General features: G+C 41.6%; 1 protein-coding gene across 17 annotated transcripts in view; it reads left to right on the top strand.

Annotated features, from left to right (window-relative positions):
• ABLIM2 (actin binding LIM protein family member 2) overlaps window positions 1-25,489 on the top strand; it is a 214,829-nt gene that overhangs the window by 166,696 nt on the left and 22,644 nt on the right. For 15 of the 17 annotated variants that reach the window (XM_048848965.2, XM_048848975.2, XM_048848970.2 and 12 more), the window contains 6 exons: window positions 6,820-6,869; window positions 7,541-7,688; window positions 13,447-13,505; window positions 21,692-21,746; window positions 24,112-24,176; window positions 24,334-24,414. In XM_048848965.2, coding sequence (XP_048704922.1) covers window positions 6,820-6,869; window positions 7,541-7,688; window positions 13,447-13,505; window positions 21,692-21,746; window positions 24,112-24,176; window positions 24,334-24,414 — 458 coding nt within the window. The remainder of the gene's footprint in view (window positions 1-6,819; window positions 6,870-7,540; window positions 7,689-13,446; window positions 13,506-21,691; window positions 21,747-24,111; window positions 24,177-24,333; window positions 24,415-25,489) is intronic. The other 2 variants (XM_048848971.2, XM_075128053.1) reach the window with 1 other exon arrangement.

The following is a 25,489-nucleotide window of genomic DNA, read 5'->3' as shown; positions in this document are numbered from 1 at the left end:
ATCCAGTACGGCCGTTCTTATGTTCTTTCCCTGCTAGACTGAAAAAGCCTATTATCAAATATTTTTCCCCATGGAGGTACTTATAGACTTTGATCAAGTCACCCCTGAGCTGAATAAATTGAGCTTCTTGAGTTTGTCACTGTCAGGTATATTTCTAACCTTTTAATTGTTTTTATGGCTCTTATCTGTGCCCTCTCCAAATTTTTCAACATCCTTCTTGAATTGTTGACACCAGAACTTCATAGCATATTCCAGCAGCAGTCACACCAGCACCAAATAGAGAGGTTAAAAACCCTCTGTGCTCTTGATTCCCCCTTTTATACATCCAAGGATTGTGTTAGCCCTTTTGGCCACAGTATTACATTGGGAATTCATATTCAGCTGATTATCCACCATGATCCCCAAATCTTTTTCAAGAGTCACTGCTTCCCAGGAATAGAGTCCCCTATCCTGTAAGTTCTTAGTTCTTACATTCTTTGTTCTTAGATGGATACATTTACCTTTAGCTATATTAAAATGCATATTGTTTGCTTGTGGCCAGTTTATTAAGCGATCCAGATCGCTCTGAATAAGTGACCCCTTTTCTTCATTCTTTTCCACTCCTCCAATCATTGTGTTGTCTGCAAACTTTAGCAGTGATGACTTTATGTTTTCTTCTAAGGTCATTAATAAAAATGTTAGTGTAGGGCCAAGAACCACCCAACTAGAAATAAACCCACTGGATGATGATTTCCCACGTACAGTTACATTTAGATACCTATCAGTTAGCCAGTTTTTAATCCATTTAATGTGTGCCATGTTCATTTTGTATCATTCTAGTTTTTTAATCAAAATGTCATGTGGCACAAAGTCAAATGCCTTACAGAAATTTAAGTATATTGCATCAGCACTATTGCCGGTATCAGTCAAACTGACATTGAGTACAGTGAGTCAGCGTGCACACATTCTCCATAACTGAAGTGTCTGATGCTAAGCAATTGCATAGACAGGTTTAAATCACTGACATTTAAATAACCTATTAGACTGTTCTGGTTAAGCTTCAGAACAAAGCAAGGTCCAGTGGTGCTTTAATATGCTTTATCACATACAAGGGTCACCTCCGTGTCAATGAGATGGAATCCATTTATATGAGCACTTGGCTTTAGGATAAATAGCAAACATTAAAGTCTATCCAAAGCCTTTAATTTCTCCTCCTCTGCAGAGCTACAAATCATTGGTAATAAATAGTCAAAAAAAGCAAAAAAGCTACTGACAAGGCAAAAAGGCCTGAATCATTAGAGAGAGTTTTGGGAAAATCACAAGCAAAACACAAAGCCAAATCCTCAGCTGTTGTAAATCGGGATAGCTTCATTGACTTCAGTAGAACATTGATTTACACCAGCTGAGGATCTGGCCCTAACATCCTGTTCCCTGAGCATGTCATCCTTAATTATTTTATAGCTACCTCTGGTTTGCCAAAATGACTCTGAAAAAGGGAGGTTTTTTTCATGGCCATATGTTTTCTATGTCAGCCGCCATACTGATGTACACAACCAAGGGCCAGATTTTCCTCTGTCAGTTTTATACTGGTGTAACTACACTGACTTCAGCAAAGTTATTCCTGATATACATTGGTGTGAGAGGCCCTGTATGTTAATATGCATGTCAGTCAGACATCTCTGCGGATACCCTGAGGAGATGTATTTTAATCTTTGTTTTATATATAAACAAGGTTCTGAAAAGGAGTGTAGAAAATGGAGGCTGGCTGGGATTCTACAGGAGTGCACCTACTAATTTATTCTAAATGAAAACAAAAATTGAGAGTGATGAAGTATCCATTTCTGTGTAGAGGCTAATGGAAACAACCTTTTGTTCCCAGCAGAAGTTGTGTAAATCTTTTTGCTAAAGAAGAAACACATTAGCAACTGATGATTCAGCTTCTTAAGCTAAAGGGGCATTGAAGTAGGACATTCAGGAGTTGGAGCCAGAAAACATTCTCTTGTTGAAGAAACCAAGTTTGAACAAACAAGCGCAAAAATGTTCTCTAAAACAAAAAGTGCAAGAAACTCTTCCAAAACATTTGACTTTGAAAGGTCTCAATTACAGCGGTGCCCAGCAGATTTGTTGTAGCTAAGAGCCTCTGTGTTCCTGTTATAAACTCCTAGATTCAGAATAAAAATGAGCTGGGAAAATGTCACATGCATGATTTCAGGCTGTGAATTTGGATGGGAAAGCTGGGGAGGGTGGTATTGCATTTTTCTTTTTTAGTATCTTCATATTTTCAAAACATTTGATTCAATATTAAACCTTTTAAAAAGAGTTTGGCCTTCATCAGTTTTATCACTGATCCAAACAGAGAGCTCAAATGGTTGAACTTGGGTTCCTGGAGTCCATATTTAGACATCCATATAAAAAGGACCTGATTTTCAGAGGGGCTGAGTAGCCCAATTTTCACAGAAGCCAATGCTCAGCACCTCTACAAGTCAGGTCACTTTGATGTAGGTGCCTTAATATAGATTTAGGTGCCTAAGATTCAAGGAACGCTGCATGGGCAGACCCTGGCATTCATGCTTTGCTCCATTGACTTTGACTGGATTCCTAGCAAGTGCTGGGGTCTGCCCACTGGAGTTCCAAGCAGCATCAGACCCTATGTTTGAATATTTTGACCACTGTTTTCAAGGTTCAGGTTAAAATGTATGGATTCTTTGCTTAGAAATATACTGTAAGATTAAGCTCCTCCTGTTCTCTGTTAGCATTTCATACAGCATTAATCTTGACAAAAGGCTCATGTGGGACCGCTAAACACTGAGGATGGAGTGGAGGTCAAGGATAATCTAAGCATGGCCCAATATTTAAACAGATACTTTGCCGCAGTCTTTAATAAGACTAAAGAGGATCTTAGGGATAATGGTAGCATGACAAATGGGAATGAGGATATGGAGGTAGACATTACATATTTGAGGTAGAAGCGAAACTCAGACAGCTTAATGGGACTAAATCAGGGGGCCCAGATAATCTTCATCCAAGAATATTAAAGGAATTGGCACAAGAAATTGCAAGCCCATTAGCAAGAATTTTTAATGAATCTGTAAACTCAGGGGTTGTACCGTATGATTGGAGAATTGCTAACATAGTTCCTATTTTTAAGAAAGGGAAAAAAAGTGATCCGGGTAATTATAGGCCTGTTAGTTTGACATCTGTAGTATGCAAGGTCTTGGAAAAAATTTTGAAGGAGAAGGTAGTTAAGGACATTGAAGTCAATGGTAAATGGGACAAAATACAACATGGTTTTACAAAAGGTAGATGGTGCCAAACCAACCTGATCTCCTTCTTTGAGAAAGTAACAGATTTTTTTAGACAAAGGAAATGCAGTGGATCTAATTTACCTAGATTTTAATAAGGCATTTGATACCGTGCCACATGGGGAATTATTAGTTAAATTGGAAAAGATGGGGATCAATAGGAAAATTGAAAGGTGGATAAGGAATTGGTTAAAGGGGAGACTACAACGGGTCCTACTGAAAGGTGAACTGTCAGGCTGGAGGGAGGTTACCAGTGGAGTTCCTCAAGGATCGGTTTTGGGACCAATCTTATTTAATCTTTTTATTACTGATCTTGGCACAAAAAGTGGGAGTGTGCTAATAAAGTTTGTGGATGATACAAAGCTGGGAGGTATTGCCAATAAAGAGAAGGACAGAGATACTCTACAGGAGGATCTGGATGACCTTGTAAACTGGAGTAATAGTAATAGGATGAAATTTAATAGTGAGAAGTGTAAGGTCATGCATTTAGGGATTAATAACAAGAATTTTAGTTATAAGCTAGGGACGCATCAATTAGAAGTAACGGAGGAGGAAAAGGACCTTGGAGTATTGGTTGATCATAGGATGACTATGAGCCGCCAATGTGATATGGCTGTGAAAAAAGCTAATGCGGTCTTGGGATGCATCAGGAGAGGTATTTCCAGTAGGGATAAGGAGGTTTTAGTACCATTATACAAGGCACTGGTGAGACCTCACCTGGAATACTGTGTGCAGTTCTGGTCTCCCATGTTTAAGAAGGATGAATTCAAACTGGAACAGGTACAGAGAAGGGCTACTAGGATGATCCGAGGAATGGAAAACTTGTCTTATGAAAGGAGACTCAGGGAGCTTGGCTTGTTTAGCCTAACTAAAAGAAGGTTGAGGGGAGATATGATTGCTCTCTATAAATATATCAGAGGGATAAATACCAGAGAGGGAGAGGAATTATTTAAGCTCAGTACCAATGTGGACACAAGAACAAATGGATATAAACTGGCCACTAGGAAATTTAGACTAGAAATTAGATGAAGGTTTTTAACCATCAGAGGAGTGAAGTTTTGGAATAGCCTTCCAAGGGAAGGAGTGGGGGGGGGGCAAAAGATCTATCTGGCTTTAAGATTAAACTCGATAAGTTTATGGAGGAGATGGTATGATGGGATAACATGGTTTTGGTAATAAAATATTCATGGTAAATAGGCCCAATGGCCTGTGATGGGCTATTAGATGGGGTGAGATCCGAGTTACCCAGGAAAGAATTTTCTGTAGTATCTGGCTGATGAAACTTGCCCATATGCTCAGGGTTTAGCTGATCATCATATTTGGGGTCGGGAAGGAATTTTCCTCCAGGGCAGATTGGAAGAGGCCCTGGAGGTTTTTCGCCTTCCTCTGTAGCATGGGGCACGGGTCACTTGCTAGAGGATTCTCTGTTCCTTGAAGTCTTTAAACTACGATTTGAGGACTTCAATAGCACAGATATAGGTGTGAGGTTTTTTTTGTAGGAGTGGTGGGTGAAATTCTGTGGCCTGCGTTGTGCAGGAGGTCAGACTAGATGATCATAATGGTCCCTTCTGACCTAAATATCTATGAATCTATGAAAGCACCTCCAGGAAGGGGATGATGTAATGGAATGCTAAACTGTATTATACCCTTCAACCACTAGGCAGTGCTCTGTGTAATATACCTTATCAGCGGTACCATGCAGTACATTAAAAGATCTTATAGTGAAGTGCATCTGGTGTGTATCTCTGAGAAGGAAGTTCTGTGGCCAGTCCATACCTGGTACAGAAGCCTGACCAGCCCTGCATCCTATTGTGTACAAGGTGCACATGACAACAGCTGTCTTTCAAACTTCTTTTCCACTTGCCCTGTGCTGCATGCATGGGACAATATAATGTTCACTGTTTCCAACTTTTAGGGGTAGGAGTTTCACTCCGCTACATACTGATACAAACATAGATCAAAATTTTGCCTTTATGTGGGGGTTTAGGGGGTGCAGAGGTATAGCAGCTGAGTGCTAATGGCAGATGTAGTCTGCCCAGGAAGGGCAGAAGCTGTATGAAATATCTGCAGACATGCTGGGTCAGGGGCCGAAGGCTAGGTAGGGAAGAGTTGCTGCCACCCCACAGTGACCCTTATGACACCTTTTAAAAGGTGCATCCATCAATGTTTTAAAACGCTGAATCTCACGGGCCCAAACTGTGGCAATTTGGCGTGTGTATGTCTGCAAAATCTGCTGGTTGTGAAATCATTTTTGGGGTGCAGATCAGTATCATTTACAGGCACATCTGTACCTGTCTGGAAATAAAGGGCACAAAATGGCCAGAAAAGCAGGGGGAGAGGAGAATGCTGGGACCTTCTAGTGGCAAGATTTTTTTTCTCAGCAGACTTGGTAACTCAATACAAAGTACTACATAGTGGCACGTTAGTGTCAGCAAAAAAATTTCAACAGACAATTCTTTAGCAAATAGATAAATTCAGAAAATACAGGCTGCACTTTGGTTGTCTTTTTCTGCAGTGGTGTTGGTAATCGCAACCCTTCTGCAGACCCTGCTCTCGCTAATGCCATGATGTTGATTATTAAGGGATGGACTGAGATTTTTGTCTCTGCCTTGTGTCAGGGTAACACATAGCCCAGGAGGAGCCTGGGGAAGGAATTGTGACTCAGAACGTGACTCTGCTCCTGATGGTGAAATGATTTACTGCAGCCCTTTATAGGGGGACAGCTAACTCCCTACCCCTAACCCTCCCACAGTGGTTTAGCTTTGCTGGCTGACATTTTGAGGTGGCGGATCCATTTGCTGTACCCTCCCTGCCTACCTCCTGGGGGAGAGGAATGAGGACCAGGTGTAAAACCTGCTTATATCCAAGATACCATGTGGAGAGCATTAACATGGCAACAGAGGAAAGGAGGGACTTGCTCCCCTGGACAGCTGTGTTAGGCTGAGTCACAATCTGTTTCTAAGGCTAGGTCTACACTACAGCTTATGTTGACATAATTTATGTCACTCGAGGGTGAATAAATCACCCCCCTGAGCAACATACGTTACACTGACGTAAGTGCCAGTGTGGAAGCGCTGTGTCAGCAGGCATGGGGGCTGGACTAGTTCAGCTGATGAGAGAGCTCTCTCCCGTCAGCCCAGAGAGGCTACATTAGAGAGCTCACAGCAGCACAGCTGCATTGGTGGAGCTGCACCACTGTCAACTCTGTAGTGTAGCCGTGCAATAAATTATGGTTTTTTTCCCTCCCGTCAAGCTCAAGAAAGTAGCATCTTTCCTAGAAAAATGGTACTTTAAAATGCTTGGAAGAGTAGATTTTATGCATATACTGTGTATTTACAGCATTAAATCATTTTAATAATTTCATAATGGCTTAAATGGGTCGATGATATCGTACCAGTACACTTCCAACTTCTCATATCCCTTTGTTTGTGTGGATCATTTTATTCTTTTAAGAAAACTGCAATATGATGACAGTCAAAATGGAAACAAATGATATGATGCTGTTTTAACTCTTACAATGCATTTTATATTCTAACAGTAAGAAGATCAGAGGGGGAGGATGGAAGTTTTGATCAGGACAATAGGAAGGTAATGTCCAGAATGCAGGAAAAACATGCAGGGTGTTAGTGTTTCTCAAGGGTACCATTTTAAAATCTCTCTTATTTTTTAGATATTTTATTTTTATTTATCATTATTCTAGTTATTTAATAGCAGCAAATGTGTGTTTGGTCCTTCACAGAAGATATAGAAAGATATTGCACCTCCCCCAAAGTGCTTACAATCTAAATTTTACAAGTGATGGAACTAGTAGGGGAGGCAAAAAGTAGGGAGAATTGAACTAATGCAATAAGTGCATGCATTTACTCAATCTAGGCATGCTCCTTGGTGGTTCAGTGGAGGTGTTTTTATTCCATGTATTTATTTTAAAATGAGAAAAAGTAATAAAGTAACATTGATTCACTTGTGGGCATTAATAGCTTAATTTTAAAAAATTCACATATTCTGAAACAAGGACAGAGTAACAGCGGTAATTCAGAGGAAACCCATTCTCAACCAGCTGGATCATGTTAAGTATCTGATACTAGAACTTCGAACAGACAGTCCCATGATGCATTGCATAGGATCTGTCTTCCACTTTTGTGACTGAGTGGATGATTGATATAAAATTACAATAAATAAAAATTGATCATAGAATTCCCATGTGGGGGAATTTGCAAGAATAAATCCAAACGTTAAAAGTTCGGTTTTGTTCTGTTCAGCTAAAGACCAGTTGGCTGATTCTGAAGGGGGAGACAGACACCAGAGCTAATTCTCCAGATTTGGATACTCAGTCACTATCACATGGTCCTGGAACTGACAGAGAACAACTCCAGCAAATGCAAGAGAATGCAACCACCGTATATTCAAGTAAGTATTTACTTTACACAGTTAGTCGTGGATGTAGGATTGCAGCTTGACTGAGAGAGACAGCCATGCCACAGGCTTCTCTGCACATTTTCATTCTTTGCCTTGGGCCTCCACCCAAACAGTCCATATATGTAAATTGGAATAGCCAGCAGATCATTGTTTTGAAATGCCGCTCTCACTAGCTGTCAGTACTGAAAGTGTTCTCCACATTCTCTTCATTTAACTTGACAGGAAGTGGGGGAGTACAGGGACGTAGACATCAGGAATAAAGGAACCTACATTTTGCTCTTAGTACATGAATCACAAAATGATAGATAACTTTAGAGGAAAATACCTTTGAAGAGCAGCTGTCCTAAGAGAGGGTCCCCTGCTACACCGTGCTGGAGATACAGGTCAACTGGGGTAAACAATTTGGCGAAGCAGTTTTTTCAAAAGCTTTCATCCCACTGCAAGGCACATCTGGCAGCAAAGGTAATGTGCCAGTCATTGGTAATATGATAGCTGGCTCCATCATCTTTATATTAAGGAAATTATGACTCAGCAATACAAGAGAGGGGGAAAAACTGATGCAGCAGAATCTGTCACTAGAGTGAACCAAGTGGAAAGAAACAAGTAGTTTTGGATCCTACTGAACCAAAGCAAGCGGATTTCCCTTCTCAAATACCATCAGACTTTTCCCACACAGGGAATGTTTCACAAATGCCCTTGTACATGTGAAGCTGTTTCTGAATGCCACAAACTCCTCACATCCAGAAGCAACTGGCAGAAATGAGCATAGACTATGCAAATAAATGGTGTAGGCACATGCGCCATGAGAAGGCTGACTGATGGGTTGATATGCCGCTTATCTATACATGTTTTGAGATAACAGGCTTTATTTGAAACCCTTATGAGGCAAAAACCTCTCCCATAAAAATGTCTGTAACATACAGTAAACTTTTTTTCTATACAAGCAATGTACTGTGACACAGGTTTCTCCATGGGACTACCATTCTGCTTCCACTCACTCATTTATCTTATATTTTCTAATATCACACACACAAATTCAGAGCCACAGAAGTCAGAGATAGAAAAGACCCTGTGGGTTATGTGGTGACCTCCTTGCTGATGCAAGTTGTTCCTTATGTTACATTTTTAGATGTTTTGCCTATGTAGTTTTCAATGTACCCAGTGTGGGTTTCCACCACTTGTCTCAGAAGGCCATTTAACAGCCAAATTGTTCTGGCTTTGAAGGTTTTTTTCCTGATATTCACTCTCTTTTATTCCCTTCCTTAATTTTATCCAGTAACTCCTAGTTCTATCCCCCGTGCTGTCCTAAATAATTCTTTTCCTTCTTTATTGTTTACACCTTTCAAGTGTTTGTAGGCTACCGAGTGCCCCACTTATCGTTCCTTAGCTATTCTCCCTTTCACATGTGGATGGGGAGCGAAGAGAACCTTAGCGCCACCCCTATACCCGATGAGCTGGTCAGTGCAGTTTAGTTGGCACATCAAGGGAAATTATGTATGTCTGGTGTAGGTCTGGCACAGATTATTTCCCCCACAGAGCAAGAGGGGACTGCAGGTGACTCGCTGAATCACAGTCTGGTTGCAGATCTGCTTCTGGGGCAGTGCAACAATGCCTTGGCCATTACAGAGGTCTTGTGGCAGAGCCACAATTGAACTCTGTAGTAACTAGACATCATAGTAATGATCGCTCCACCCTAGTTCATTTTTTTTTCTGTCTGGTATTAATATTGTAGGCTAGGTGTCGAAATGTCTTAGGGCTTGTATGCCCACTGAGCTCTCTTAGTGGGAGAGATTTTATTCATGGATACCATTTCATGCATCACCTTGTCAAGTTGAAAAAAAAGGCTAGGGCATTAAGATGCTGAACTCACCTTCCCCTCCAACCCTTGTGTATAGTTTGGAAAGTGCTGAATATCCAAATACTGGTACCTTATCAACTCTATTTGGTTGTGTATGCATGTGTAAACATTTATCCGGAGAGAGGCATATATTTACTGTCAGTAATGATTATCTCTGTTCCGTGCAAAACATTTCTCTCATTCAAAAATCATGGGCACTTTGGGCACCAATGGTGTATCAGACCACTTCATGTATTGGTGTGATCTGTTGTATTCAAGACTCAATCATTGTCCAAAGTTTTGTTTATCTTTTCTTGCTTACATACATGTCTACATAAATATCTTGCTGCTATGTAACTGAGACATACATCTGTATATTATGGTAGGCAGGTTTAGTAACTGGTGTTTATAACATTTCAGAATAACATAATAGTAACTGAATATGTTTCCTCAGTGCATTTAAACTTTTTTTTTTGAAGGCTGATTGCTACAAATAGCTCTTCTAAGAAAATCTGTACTGATTTACAAAAACACAGTGTCTGTAAATGGATCGACATAGATTTCTGGTGCATTGTACTGCCACTCATTTAACATGAGAAGTTAAAGGGAATTCAGCAGTTACGATTTCCTGAACCACAGACATTCTTGAATTTGAGGTCTGAGATAGTGCAAAAGAAGCTCTACAAATACAAATACAAATTGTATAACCTACTTCCCAGAGGACCCTTCGATGCTTAGCTTGTTACTATTATTACTTATTCCTTGTATTGCGGTAGCACTTAGAGGTCCCAAAACAGAATCAGGGGTCCACTGAACCCTGACATAGTGAGAGACAGTCTCTGTCCAAAAGAGCTTACAGTCTAATCTAAGGCAAGATGAAACATACAGTTGGAGGTGATAAAAGAAGAACAAGAGTAACAGTGTCAGGAACACGTGGATACATACACTCGCTGGGCATAGAGTTAGTTAAAAGACAATACTACTATCAAGTTTCTGTAGTTTTCAGTGTTTTAATAGTTCCCTTTCTTCAGTGACATGCTGGTTACCATGTAGCAGGAAGTATACATTGTGCATATATAAAGCTTTTTTGCTTTGTGGTTATATTATTGGACCAGGACTTGGGATACCTGGGTTCTAATCCTGGCTCTGCTTCTGGCCTGTTGGGTGACCCTGGACAAGTCGCCTCTCTGTGCTTCAGTTTCTCCATCTGTAAAATTGGCTCTTGTGTAAAGCGCTTTGAGATCTGTGATTGAAAAAAGCTATATAAGAGCTAGATGCTATTATTATTTATTATTATTTTCTTGTGGTGTAAAGTAGTCGTGCCCTGTATTTTCCTCTCAAATAAAGCTGTTGAATATTTTGGCTGTCAAATATACATTCACTTTTTAATTTATCATCTATAAGTATAGATTGTTTCTGTTATTCTTTACCATAATTCTTCATTTTAAAGACCAAAGGCCAGATTTGCAAAAGTATTAAGGTGCCTAAAGATGCAGATAGGCACTTCTGAAAATCCCGTTAAGTACCTATTTGCATTTTTAGACACCTAAACGCCTTCGTAAATCTGGCCCCAATTAGTCTATGCTGAAATGCAGTCTCATCACATTTCAAATTAGCATGAATGGCATGAAAGGAGCCATATCAATTTACAGTATAGCTGATGAGTCTGTAGTATCTTCATTGGTAAGAACAGATTGTCACATATCAGTCAAGTACTCGAAAACGCTACAAGATACTGCGGAAGCATTTAGCATATGATGTTTGCAGGTGTTACAAGTATGTTGGCTAGTTCAGTCTAGATTGTTTAATTCAAAGAAGAGCAATCAGGAATAAGGTAATATACCTGAGAACTTCCTATGGAATGAAGACCTGGGTGAAATGCTGTCCCCGGTAGAAGTCAGTGGAAGTTTTCCCGTTGACTTTAATTAGGCCAGGATTTCACCCCTGGAAGTTTTCCAAATGGCCACAAGATGTCGCCTGTACTTTACTTCTCTGATTTTCACACACAAAATTCATCATGTTCATCCTGAAATGAATGTTTGTCCTCATTAAAGTTTAGGATATAAAACTCCCAAACTGTTAAGTGTTAAAGAAAGTTTGTTAATTCTAAACTGTTTCCTTTAACCCAAAGTCTTTGGTGCTATAATATTCTACCATTAACCAGGAGCATGGTGGGAAAGTCCCACTGGAAATTTCACAAATCAGAAGAGGCCACCTTTAGAAGCAGGAAACAGCATGAGACAGACCTTTGATCCCCTCTGACACTGCAATTCCTATGTTCCTAAATAATTTGAATATAGGACTTTACACCTTTTCATTATTCCTATTTTAACCTATCCCTTTAGATATGCAGTAAAGTCAAAATATTTTGAGATAACACTAAACCATGTCAGCCATCTACTCAGTGTCACTGCTCTGCAGGGCAGAGAGGTCAGAGGAATTGGTCTCCCCAGCAGTGTTCTTCACTAATCTGTTTGATAGGCCAGGACAGGGACTGTAATTTTATTATTTGCATGTTCAGTGCCTAATGCAGTGTGGTCTGGATTCCTGATTGGGGCCTTTAGGTGCTACTGCAATACAAAATAGTAGCTAATAATAAATAATGCACTTTGTTCTTTAAGTAGGAACGTGGAGTTTGCCATATTGGATCAGATAACTGGTCCATAGAATTCAATATCCTGTCACTAACAGTGGCCAGTACCACTTTCTTCAGAGGAAGGTGCAAGAATCCTCCATAATGGACAATTATAGTATAATTTCTTCCTGATCCCATGAATCAGTAGCTAGTTTATACCCTTTTTTTTAATGAACCCTGTCTACTGTACCTGTGGATTTTCACATTACTCATATAAATGCCTTTATCTTTCTGGCATCCTGCCAAGCTTCTGGTCACAATGAGATCTTGTGGCAATGAGTTCCACAGGTGGTACATGCACCTTTTTCCTTTTATCATTTTAAAATATTTAGCTTTTCAGTTCCATCGACCATCTCCTCAGTCTCATATGAGAAGGAAATGTAAATAGGCGTGCCCAGTTTATTTTCTCTTACACCATTCATTGTTTTCTCTACCTATAGTGTGTCCCCTTTTATTCATCTCCTCTCTAAACATACAGGACTAGATCCTCTGCTGCTGTAAAGTGGCAAAGAACTAGTGAAGGGAGCTGTACAGATTTATACCTTCTAAAGATCTGGCTAATAGTTTAGACTGATTATTTAAGAAGGAGGTTTGAAAGTGGCAGTTTAAAGAGATCAGAGCATCTCTAGTGATGCCAGAGAATCTGAACAATACCTGAAAATCATTTTACCCACGGCTGAAATGCAGTCACCTCGGGGAGAAATGAAATAACTATTTAACAGCACCTAACAACACTATTCACCAGTTTAAGACTGAAAATAGAAAATACCTTTTCCAGTTGAAACTGTAGAGCAAATTTATAGACGGCAAAAAACTGTTCTTAAACTGGAATTTCACCAGGACCATAGTCTTACAAAAGGTGCCAGGAACGCAAGTTGACAGAACCTCTGAAATAATGGCATGTTTATTACCATTCTGGGGTAGTAGCTCAGCACTGAGCCAGAGAGAAGGTTACCTCTTACTGAGTCCTCAGTACCACTCTCTACTGCACCAAATTGTTCCTTAGAGGTCTTCCCCATCACCGTCTGCGAAAAGCATGCAGTCTTCTGAGATATCGGATGATCCCCACCTGACGTGATATGAATTATAGATGCGGACATATTTCTCTTTTTAAAATCCTCCTGCAAGACTGAGATAAACCATACACAGCTCTACTGTATCTCAGAGACCGGGCGAAAGTTCTTGCAAATTGTTTCTTGTATTCTCTGCTTGTTTTTATTAATTTGATTGTAAAGGTTTTTGCAAAAATCTCTTGATACATATTGTGTCTTTTACAGGATTCCCATATGCCAAATCTGCTTCTCTTCCTGGCTACGGAAAGAATGGATTGCACCAGGTAGGTATTAGTATAGAATGTGTTACACCTGCTAATATTGTACCATAAATACAGCTTAGTAACCAGGTAGATAATCACAAATAACATAGAGCTCTTTAAAGATTTTTGGCTATCAGCTCTGCATAACATATTCATATGCCAAGGGAGTTCAGCCATGTCTGTCTTCAACAAGCAGTCAGCCAGATTGAGGCTTCTCTTTAATTGTGTGTCCCATGAGCATTAAGAGTCCTATTTTTCTCCGAAAACAAACACAGATCCAAAAATGTAGTCTTGATATATTAACAGAACTCAGTAAGTGTTAAATCATAGAGAAAGGCTGGCATCTATTTAAAGCAAGCTAGCTCTCCTATGTTAGAAGAAAGGGAGAGCAACCTACAGATGGGTTGCATTTCCTGAAGTGGGTAATCTGATTTTTTCCAGTGTTCATATATGTAGGTTTCCCAGATTTTGTTTTATTTTCTTTTTTTTTGTCAAAAAAAAAAGGGGGAGGGATCGGGGGAGGAGGAGCGAGAGAAGAACAGGTATCTAATGATAGTTATTGTAGGTTCTTTAAGGCAGTGACTATCTTGTTGTTTTGTGCTTGTACAGCACCTAGCACAATGGGTTCCTTGTCCACGATGGGGCTCCTAGGCACTACAGTAGAACCTCATAGTTATGGCCACCAGAGTTACAAACTGAGCACTCAACCACACACCTCTTTTGGAACCGGAAGTATGCAATTAGGCAGCAGCAGAGACAACCCAAACCTCCGAATACAGTACAGTGATGTGTTAAACATAAATACTAAAAAAATAAAGGGAAAGCAGCATTTTTTCTTCCACATAGTAAAGTTTCAAAGCTGTATTAAGTCAATGTTCAGTTGTAAACGTTTGAAAGAACAACCCTAACGTTTTGTTCTGAGTTACGAATAACCTCCATTCCTGAGTTGTTTGTAACTCTGAGGTTCTACTGTACAGTTGACAATGATAGTCATTACACGAGTGTCTCCAAAAGGAAGTTTGAAAAGAGATACAGTATGTGATCTAGGCTGTATTTTATTCAAGACAAGAGAATGACCTCCAATTAATCATGGGGAGCAGCAAGAATGCAAGTGCCATAGCCTGGCTGAAATGTTGAATATGTTTGTATGCATTTTCTGAAATGTACATCCTGTTAATATAAAATGACTAGCAGTCTTGGTGTTGATCCCAGCATCTGACACACTGAATTCAACCCCAAAGAGAACAGTGGTGTTGTGCCATGTGCAAGGTCACGCCGGCTTGGGTGGAGCAGTGTGCTCTTCAAAATGACATCCCCATATGATACTGGACAAAACCACATCTGGTTTTGCCTCAATACCAGATGGGGAACAAAACACGCAAAAAGAAGGCTGTCTGGTTTAAAATTGGACAAATGGCCTAAATATAAAAACATTAGAATGGCCATATTGGGTGAGACCAATGGTCCATCTAGCCCAAAGGTCCTCAAACTGTGGGGTGTGCCCCCTCTGGGGGGGTGCGGAGGAATGTTCGGGAGGTTACGGCTGAGCCTCCACTCCTGGGTCTGCCCACAGCTGTGGTCCCAGCCTCGGTCCCCTTACCCATAACTGCATCCTCCCCTTAAGCTGCAGCCCTGCCCCCGGCTCGGGGGAAAGGGAAGGGTATTTGGACAGGATGCAGGGGCAAGACCCTGAAAAGTTTGGGGACCACTGATCTAGCCCCATATCCTGTCTTCTGACAGTGGCCAGTGTCAACTGCTTCCGGGGGAATGAACAGAATGGCAATTTTGAGAGATCCATCCCCTGTCATCCAGTCCCAGCTTCTGACAGCCAGAGGTTTAGGGACACCCATAGCATGGAGTTGCATCTCTGTCCATCTTGGCTAATAGACATTGACGACCTTTCCTCCAGGAACTTATCTAATTCTTTTTTGAACCCAGTGGTACTTTTGACCTTCATAACATCCCCTAGCAGTGAGTTCCACAGGTTGACTTTGTGTTGCATGAAGAAGCACTTCCTTTTGTTTGGTTTAAACATGGTGACCCTTAGTTCTTGTGGTATGTGAAAGGGTAAATAACACTTCCCTATTCATTGACTCCATACCATTTGTAACCCTTCTGCTCATCAGAGTTAGCAGCAACAAGGGCTGGGTTCAGTATCTAGGGGTTCCGTTCCAATAACACAATGCAAAACCAGCTCAAGCTCCACCAGCCATCCCACAAACTGCTCCGCCAGCCCCCCCCCAACTACTTAACACAGCACTCAGTGACTTCAGCTGTTAGTAATTTTAGCACTTTAGTGATTTCAGCTTGTAGTAGGGGAGCCTCAGTGCTGGTGCACCATTGGCCCAAAGTGAATTCAGTCCAGAAGCCTGCGTAACTAGACTCCTAATGAAATCAAAATTAGCTCTGATATTCCACAGTGGAGAGAGAAGGTGCAATTGGTGTTTCGGGCCCTCACCAGGGACCCATCCCACCTGTTCCCAATCTCTCTCAGTTCACTGGGTTTTGGAACCCATGACCCTTGATTAGCAAGTGCTGCTTAGTTGATGACGAGTCCCTCCATCATAACAAAAGGCCAAGAACAGTTCCACTGTCCTTGATTCACATAATCAGGATAATAACAGTTTATTCTTCCTGCCCCAATAACAGAGAAACTGGGGCTCCTACAGCAGCCAAAGTGACCATCTAGGCGGGGTGGGTGTGCCTATGCAAATGAGATCAGCCCCTGAAGTTCTTTTCCCCAACCCACCACAACTCGCCACCAGATGTCAGGGTACAGCTCATCCTGACTCTGCTTACACATTCATGGTTTTACAGACCTCTATTAATTCCCTCCCTTAGACATCTCTTCCCTAAGATCAGCAGTCCCAGGCTTTTTAATTTCTCCCCGTATGGAAGCTGTTCCATACCCCTAATGATTTTGTTGCCCTTCTCTGTACTTTTCCCAATTCAAATATATCTTTTTTGAGATGGGATGACCAGAACTGTACACCGTATTCAAGGTGTGAGCGTACCATGATTTTATAAAGTGGCATTATGATATTTTCTGTTTCATTTGTTACCATTTCTAATGGTTCCTAACATTCTGTTCGCTTTTTTGACTTCCACTGCACATTGAGTGGATGTTTTCAAAGAACAATCCATAATGACCCCAAGATCTTTCTTGAGTGGTAACAGCTAATTTAGACTCCATCATTTTGTATGTATAGTTAGGATTACTTTCTCTAATGTTCATTATTTTGCACTTATCAGCATTGAATTTCAACTGCCATTTCGTTGCCCAGTCACCCAGTGTCATTAGATCCTTTTGTAACTCATTGCAGTCAGCTTTGGACTTAACTGTCTGGAGTAATTTTGTATCATTTGTGAATTTTGCCATCTCACTGTTCGCCCCCTTTTAAAAATAATTTACGAATATGTTGAACAGCACACATCCTGTACTGATCCTTGGTGGAACCCACAATTTACCTCTCTCCATTGTGAAAACCATTAATTCTTACTTTTTGTTTCCTATCTTTTAACCAGTTACTGATCCGTGAGAGGACCTTCCCTTTTATCCCATCCCTGCTTACTTTGCTTAACAGCCTTTGGTAAGGGACCTTGTCAAAGGCTTTCTGAAATTCCAAGTACATTATATCCACTGGTCCACATGCTTGTTGACTCCCTCTAAGAATTCTAATAGGTTGGTGAGGCATGATTTCTCTTTACAAAAACCGTGTTCACTGTTTCCCAAAATTTTATGTTTATCTATGTATCAGGTAGTTCTGTTCTTCACTACAACTTCATCCAGTCTACCTACTATTGAAGTTAGGTTTACCGGCCTGTAATTGCCAGGATTGCCTCTGGAGCCTTTTTTAAAATCAGCATTATATTAGCTACCCTCCAGTCATCTTGTGTAGAGGCTGATTTAAGCAATAGGTTCCATACCACGGTTAGTAGTTCTGCAATTTCATATCTGAGTTCCTTGAGAACTCCAAGGTGAATACCATCTGGTCCTGGTGACTTACTACTATTTAATTTATCAGTGTGTTCCAAAACCACCTCTATTGACACTTCAGTCTGGGACAATTCCTCAGATCCGTCACTGAAAAAGAATGGCACAGGTTTGGGAATCTCCTTCACATCCTATACAGAGAAGGACGATACAAAGAATTTATTTAGCTTCTCTGCAAATGCTTTGTCTTGAGTGCTCCTTTAACACCTTGATTGTCCTGTGGCCCCACTGATTGTCTGGCAGGCTTCCTGCTTCTGAGGTGCTTTAGGAAATATTTTGCTATTAGTTTTAATGTCTTCAGTTAGTTGCTCCTCAAATTTTTTCTTGGCCTGCCTAATTATACTTTTACATTTGATTTGCTTCTTTCTATTTTCCTCAGTAGGATTTGACTTCCAGTGTCTGCCTATACAGAATACTTTAGTTAGGGAACCAGTAGTTGATATCTGACTGATTTGTTGGTAAGAATTATTCTAATCTGAGGCAACAGGGAGATTAGGAAATTACTTTGAATTAGTAAAACTGGGGAGTTCTTACAGCTACTTAGACTGTAAGCTTCTTGGGGCAGGAGCTGTCTTTTTCTTCTGTGTTTGTAGAAGACACCTAACACAGTGGGGTCCTGGTTTGTGTGTGGGGTCCTGGTTTGTGGATCTCTTGTGTGGACTGGTTCAGGCTGAGGTTGATGGTGGGATGGAAATTGTTGAAATCATGGTGGAATTCCTCAAGGGCTTCTTTTCCATGGGTCCAGATGATGAAGATGTCATCAATGTAGCACAAGTAGAGTAGGGGCATTAGGGGACGAGAGCTGAGGAAGCGTTGTTCTAAGTCAGCCATAAAAATGTTGGCATTCTGTGGGGCCATGCGGGTACCCATAGCAGTGCCGCTGATTTGAAGGTATACATTGTCCCCAAATGTGAAATAGTTATGGGTGAGGACAATGTAATAGAACAGGTTTCAGAGGAACAGCCGTGTTAGTCTGTATTCGCAAAAAGAAAAGGAGTACTTGTGGCACCTTAGAGACTAACCAATTTATTTGAGCATGAGCTTTCGTGAGCCACAGCTCACTTCATCAGATGTGTACCGTGGAAACTGCAGCAGACTTTATATACACACAGAGAATATGAAACAATACCTCCTCCCACCCCACTGTCCTGCTGGTAGTAGCTTATCTAAAGTGATCAACAGGTGGGCCATTTCAGCACAAATCCAGGTTTTCTCACCCTCCACCCCCCACACAAATTCACTCTCCTGCTGGTGCTAGCCCATCCAAAGTGACAACTCTTTACATAATCAAGTCGGGCTATTTCCTGCATAGATCCAGGTTTTCTCACTTCCCCCCCACCCCCATACACACACAAACTCACTCTCCTGCTGGTAATAGCTCATCTAAACTGACCACTCTCCAAGTTTAAATCCAAGTTAAACCAGAATATCGGGGGGAGGGGGGGGGTAGAAAAAAACAAGAGGAAACAGGCTACCTTGCATAATGACTTAGCCACTCCCAGTCTCTATTTAAGCCTAAATTAATAGTATCCAATTTGCAAATGAATTCCAATTCAGCAGTTTCTCGCTGGAGTCTGGATTTGAAGTTTTTTTGTTTTAAGATAGCGACCTTCATGTCTGTGATTGCGTGACCAGAGAGATTGAAGTGTTCTCCGACTGGTTTATGAATGTTAGAATTCTTGACATCTGATTTGTGTCCATTTATTCTTTTACGTAGAGACTGTCCAGTTTGACCAATGTACATGGCAGAGGGGCATTGCTGGCACATGATGGCATATATCACATTGGTGGATGTGCAGGTGAACGAGCCTCCGATAGTGTGGCTGATGTTATTAGGCCCTGTGATGGTGTCCCCTGAATAGATATGTGGGCACAATTGGCAACGGGCTTTGTTGCAAGGATAAGTTCCTGGGTTAGTGGTTCTGTTGTGTGGTATGTGGTTGTTGGTGAGTATTTGCTTCAGGTTGCGGGGCTGTCTGTAGGCAAGGACTGGCCTGTCTCCCAAGACTTGTGAGAGTGTTGGGTCATCCTTTAGGATAGGTTGTAGATCCTTAATAATGCGTTGGAGGGGTTTTAGTTGGGGGCTGAAGGTGACCGCTAGTGACGTTCTGTTATTTTCTTTGTTAGGCCTGTCCTGTAGTAGGTAACTTCTGGGAACTCTTCTGGCTCTATCAATCTGTTTCTTTACTTCTGCAGGTGGGTATTGTAGTTGTAAGAAAGCTTGACAGAGATCTTGTAGGTGTTTGTCTCTGTCTGAGGGGTTGGAGCAAATGCGGTTGTATCGCAGAGCTTGGCTGTAGACGATGGATCGTGTGGTGTGGTCAGGGTGAAAGCTGGAGGCATGCAGGTAGGAATAGCGGTCAGTAGGTTTCCGGTATAGGGTGGTGTTTATGTGGCCATTGTTTATTAGCACTGTAGTGTCCAGGAAGTGGATCTCTTGTGTGGACTGGACCAGGCTGAGGTTGGTGGTGGGATGGAAATTGTTGAAATCATGGTGGAATTCCTCAAGGGCTTCTTTTCCATGGGTCCAGATGATGAAGATGTCATCAATATAGCGCAAGTAGAGTAGGGGCTTTAGGGGACGAGAGCTGAGGAAGCGTTGTTCTAAATCAGCCATAAAAATGTTGGCATACTGTGGGGCCATGCGGGTACCCATAGCAGTGCCGCTGATCTGAAGGTATACATTGTCCCCAAATGTGAAATAGTTATGGGTAAGGACAAAGTCACAAAGTTCAGCCACCAGGTTAGCCGTGACATTATCGGGGATAGTGTTCCTGACGGCCTGTAGTCCATCTTTGTGTGGAATGTTGGTGTAGAGGGCTTCTACATCCAGTACAATAGAAACATAATAGAAACAAAATAGAACAGTTTACTATTCAGAATTAAACCATGCAGTAGACATTTGTGACCAGCAGGTGGCAGTATTTATTCCATCTATGCAATGCGAAAGTTGAAACGCACATGTAAACTTCGTGAGTTGAAAAGGTCGTGCACGGTCAAGCCCTTTAGGCCAAAACTGTGGCATTCTTTTCAGCATAGCTGTTCTCGGTTTGGAATGCAGGCTTGTACCAACTTTTGTGGTTTGTTATTTTTAATCAATTTTCCCAATGCTGAATAATAAAATAAAACCAAAAAACGGGGCCTTGCAGGATCTGTAACCATGGCTGTGCATGTGACTCATCCCCTAACAGACAAGAATGAACCTCAGGACTTAAAACAAAAACACTGGTTTTCCAGTGTCCTGTAATATCAATCAACTCATCATAGCACTTGTCAACCAGAAGGAAGACAGAGAATGCTGTGTCCTATGCGCACAACTCTTATTGAGTTTATTGGCAACTGCAGCTGAGGGCAGAATTTGGGCTGGGAATTTTTATTTCAGTGGGATTTCGGTGCCTAACTCTGTTAGTCTATTGTGAAATCTCCAGTCTTCGCCCATAGTGCCAGGTCTTCAAAAACCAGGTCCAACACACCTGTTGGGAGGGAGGGTGTAGGTGACTTTCTGTTACTTTTTCACCTCTTTGATCCTGAGGGATGCTGGGAATTGGAGCTCAAGTTAGAGCAGCCCCAGTTACCTGTGAAGTGAAGCAGGGGGGATATATGAGGGATCGAAAATCTGGCCTTAGGTGTCTGTCTATCTAATCATCTGCTTGATGCTGCCACTGATCATCGTAGAATCTGAGCACCTTCAACATAAAATAAATAGCAGTAGTGCAGTCCCTCATTAATTTCAAGGAGTCTCTAGCACTTCTCTCTTTTAAGGGATGAAATTCTCCTTGTGGGAGGGGTTTTGGGTTCAGTATTTTTAGTAGAGGTGCAGAGCAAGAACGGGAGTGTCAGTGTTAGTCTCTTATGGTGAAAGGAGTTTTTCATAGAGGAAGGTTTTGCAGCATTTCCTAAGGCTGCGCAGGCTCTGGATTTGTGTTATCTCCTCTGGAAGTTTGTTGAAAAACATACATCCATAGTTGAAGACCATTGATTTGACAATGCCTATGTTTCTATTTGCACAACTAGCTCTCTGCATTTGTACGCTGCGTTATTTTGCAGCTGCTTCAGTTGCCTGCTTTGAAAAGATAGACTGTGTTATAACAAAGCTAAAAGGATTTGTGCTTTGATTATGCAGGTAGGCTTCCTTATTTTCATCTACAGTGTTTTACCTACTGTTTTGTTTGTTTTAGTTTCTTGCTACATTCTTTGTTTCCTTCTCTTTCAGACTGCAAGTATGGGCCAATATGAAACAGACCAAGATGCCAGTTGGGGGATGAGAGGTACTTTGAGTGATGATTCTCAGTCACTCCTATCTTTCATGTGTTTTGCCCCTTGGAGGGGTTTGTTAACATGCTGTTACTACTGTTACCCTGTAAGATCCTCTCATGGCTCTGTTAACGATGGCTAGATGGTAGCACAGCCCAGCAATTTGTCTATCACAGAGAATCAGCTGCTGTTGTTCTTTATTTTTTACCTTATTGAGAAGGTAAAGTGTAGAGTACTACCATCATACATTGAATCAGACCCAGTACCCCCAGCACTGGGCAGTGGCCTCCATTGTGCTCTTTTGTTAGCCAGTGATATTCTCATTCCAAAGGCAGAGAGGAAATTCAGTCCAAAATCATAGAATCTTAGGACTGGAAGGGACCTTGAGAGGTCATCTAGTCCAGTACCCTGCATTCATGGCAGGACTAAGTATTATCTAGACCAGCGGTGGGCAAAGTTTTTGGCCCGAGGGCCACATCTGGGTATGGACATCGTATGATGGGCAATGAATGCATATGAAATTGGGGGTTGGGGTGCAGGAGGGGGTGAGGGCTTCATCTGGGGGTGTGGGTTCTGGGGTGGAGCTGGGGATCAGGGGTTGGGGGTGCAGGAGGGTGCTCCAGGCTGGGACCAAGGGGTTTGGAGGGTGGGAGGGGGATCAGGGCTGGGACAGGGTGTTTGGGCGGAGGAAGGGGTCAGGGGTGCATGCTCCGGGCAGCGCTTACCTCAAGTAGCTCCTGGAAGCAGCAGCATGTCCTTCCTCCAGCTCCTATGCAGAGGTGCGGCCAAACGGCTCTGTGCACTGCCCCGTCCATAGGTGCTGCCCCTGCAGCTCCCATTGGCTGCAGTTGCTGGCCAATGGGAGCTGCGGGGGCAATGTGAGGAGCCCCCTGGCTGCCCCTATGCGTAGGAGGTGGAGGAGGGACATGCTGCTGCTTCCGGGAGCTGTGCGGACCCTGGCATATGCAGAGTGGGGCAAGCCCCGGACCCCACTCCCTCATTGGAGCTCGAGGGCCAGATTAAAATGTCTGAAGGGCCAAATGCGGCCCCTAGGCTGTAGTTTGCCCACCCCTGATCTAGACCATTCCTGACAGGTATTTGTCTAACCTGCTCTTAAAAATCTCCAGTGATGGAGATTCCACAACCTCCCTAGGCAATTTATTCCAGTGCTTAACCACCCTGACAGTTTTTAGGAAGTTTTTCCTAATGGCCAAGCTAGATCTCCCTTGCTGCAATTTTAATCCATTGCTTCTTGTTCTATCCTCAAAAGTTAACAAGAACAATTCTTCTCCCTCCTCCTCGTAACAACCTTTTTGTCTAATCACCAATCACAAAGTGTGTGCATGGTGCTTAATGGCTATATTACAATGGAATTTAAACCTTAGCAGGATCCAACAAGCAGTATCTGTCCGCATTAACTTCCCTTATTATGAGTCGACCTGATTGTGATCATGATGAACTAGACCTGGGGTGGGCTTTTCCAAAGAGCTCAAGTGGGAACTTCTGCTCTTAAATCACTTAAGCTCTTTTGAAAATCCCACCCTTAGGCATTGCTCTAGGGCTTTGTGTTGATCCTTAATTTATTCTCAGTATCTGAGTAGATAAGGGAGCACAGCTTTAAAGAAAAGCTTCGTCTTTGATTTTAAATATTTTCGGCAATAGCGGTTCTACAAAAGTCTCCCCACTATCCTGGTGGTCCTTCCAAGCATCAAAGTACTATGGGGATTGGTGGCCGTGTGGTGGTATATCCAGCAACATTGACCTAACTAGACTAATCTCATGCTAATTTAGGACCAGTAATCCTAGAAAGAACAGAAAAGAAACCCTCATTATTCTCATTGCAGTCATTCTTTTCACTTCACTTGGTCCAAACATCGGGTGTTGTCACTTTGAAACGTTCTGTTCACATGATGATTTTCATATGTTCCAAGATTGTAATGTGTCTAGTGATCTGTATGTTTTAATGATTTTCAGTAAAGAGCAGGAAGGGAGGAGCTTTCAGACAAGAGGCTGAGTTAACTCACACACAAGCCACTTGAGAAGAAAGATTTCCAATTTCCTCCATAGGTTGCTTTTGCTAAGGACGCCCATTCTTTAACCCCATGGCACCAGGATGCAGACGCCTCTGTCATCAGCCTTTGATGCAGATTACCAGCATCGTTGTTTCAGCAATGGATAATGTTAGGGCCATACAGATCACCAGGGTCAGAAGGTTACCTGTAGATAGATAACTGTACATGCAGTTATCCAGCAGCTAGTCAAGGAACTGAGAGAAATGCAGTCATGTGAAACATTCATCTCTGCTAACTGTGCACTAATGCAATCATGAAAGAACCCTACGTATTCTAAACTATCAAACCATTTCCCATTTTCTTACAGAATACAAGGTAAGAAGTGCCATGCCAACACTGGGAGAATGCTCAGATTCACCTCTTCCTAGCAAGGTTAAATGTGTTCCTTTTTCCTTATTGTGTCCATGTGAAATATGTATGTCAAATATGGATACAAGTATGTACCATTTAAATTTGTAAGTTACACACGTTGCCATACAGCAGAAGCACATTTTGCTAGCGTTCATGCCTTTGTTACTTTTTGTAACAGATTTATCCTTATGAAACGCTTATTGTAACAAACCGAATTCGGGTGAAACTGCCTAAGGATGTGGACAGGACCAGACTGGAGGTAGGAAACCATTTGCTTTTAAAATCCTTGTTCTGTTCATTCATTAGCTGACTTAGTTATTTCTACTGTTGCTCATTGGTGTAAATGAACTCGGGAGAAGTCATATTCTCAACAGGGGTAAATGGGCATAGCTTTTTTGACCTCGTTGGTGCTAGACCAGTTTACACCAGCTGAAGAGCTGGTCCGTAGAGGTTTGTCCATTAACCAGATGTTGGTTGTTTTGTAGCAATCATTTATTTGGACTGCAGTGCTTATCAGTCTACATTGTTCACTGAGAGCCCTATCCTGTGAAGCGCTGAGCAAAATATATCATCCTCTTAGCATCCTCTGAATTGAGTGGAATTTGAAGGAACTCAGCCCCTTGCGGGATTGGACCTGGGAGATCTCACTCATTTTCAAGTTACTGATCTCTTAAATAAATGAGTTAGTTAATATAACATTAGTGAATATTGCAAGTGGAAGACTACCGATTAAAATGATATGGGCATTTTCCAGGGATGGTCTGTGCCTCTCATTATTTTTGAAAAAAAGAGTAAGTTATTTAGTACTTTGATTATTTGTACAAATTGAGTACAAATATTCTGATAAAATTGACAGAACGGGTCATGAATGGAGAAAAAGAAAAGTTTACAAACTTTCAGGGCATTTATACATGCTGACAAAATTGAAGATCTTGAGAGTGAAAGAATTTGCTCTAATATATCAAATATTTAGAATTCCAGGAGTGCTTCCCATAAATAAAAGGCCTGAATCTGCAATCTCTTTATATAGAGAACAATTTCTGAAGCCAATAAAAGTTCTAAATGTGGAAGTCTTGTGGGGTGAACCCAAGTCTTGCTCAGTTTAATTAGACATATTAATCAACATGGAGACTTCATTTCACAGGCTGTAACTGTTACTGGTTTAAGGGGGCTGTTTTATAGAATTGTGTGCATGCAAATCTCACCTGCAAAACAAAAACAAAGAAGTGCTTGAAAATCATAATGTGAATGTATATTTTAACTGCATTATGTCAGAGAGTAAGACAAACAGAATTGCTATTACATTTTGGGAAGTGTTGGCTAGGCTCTGAATC

The sequence above is a fragment of the Caretta caretta genome, chromosome 4, assembly GCF_965140235.1.
Source record: "Caretta caretta isolate rCarCar2 chromosome 4, rCarCar1.hap1, whole genome shotgun sequence".
Lineage (NCBI taxonomy): Eukaryota > Metazoa > Chordata > Testudines > Cheloniidae > Caretta > Caretta caretta.
The sequence above is the reverse complement of the archived record's forward strand: the minus strand, read 5'-3'. Positions and strand labels throughout refer to the sequence as shown.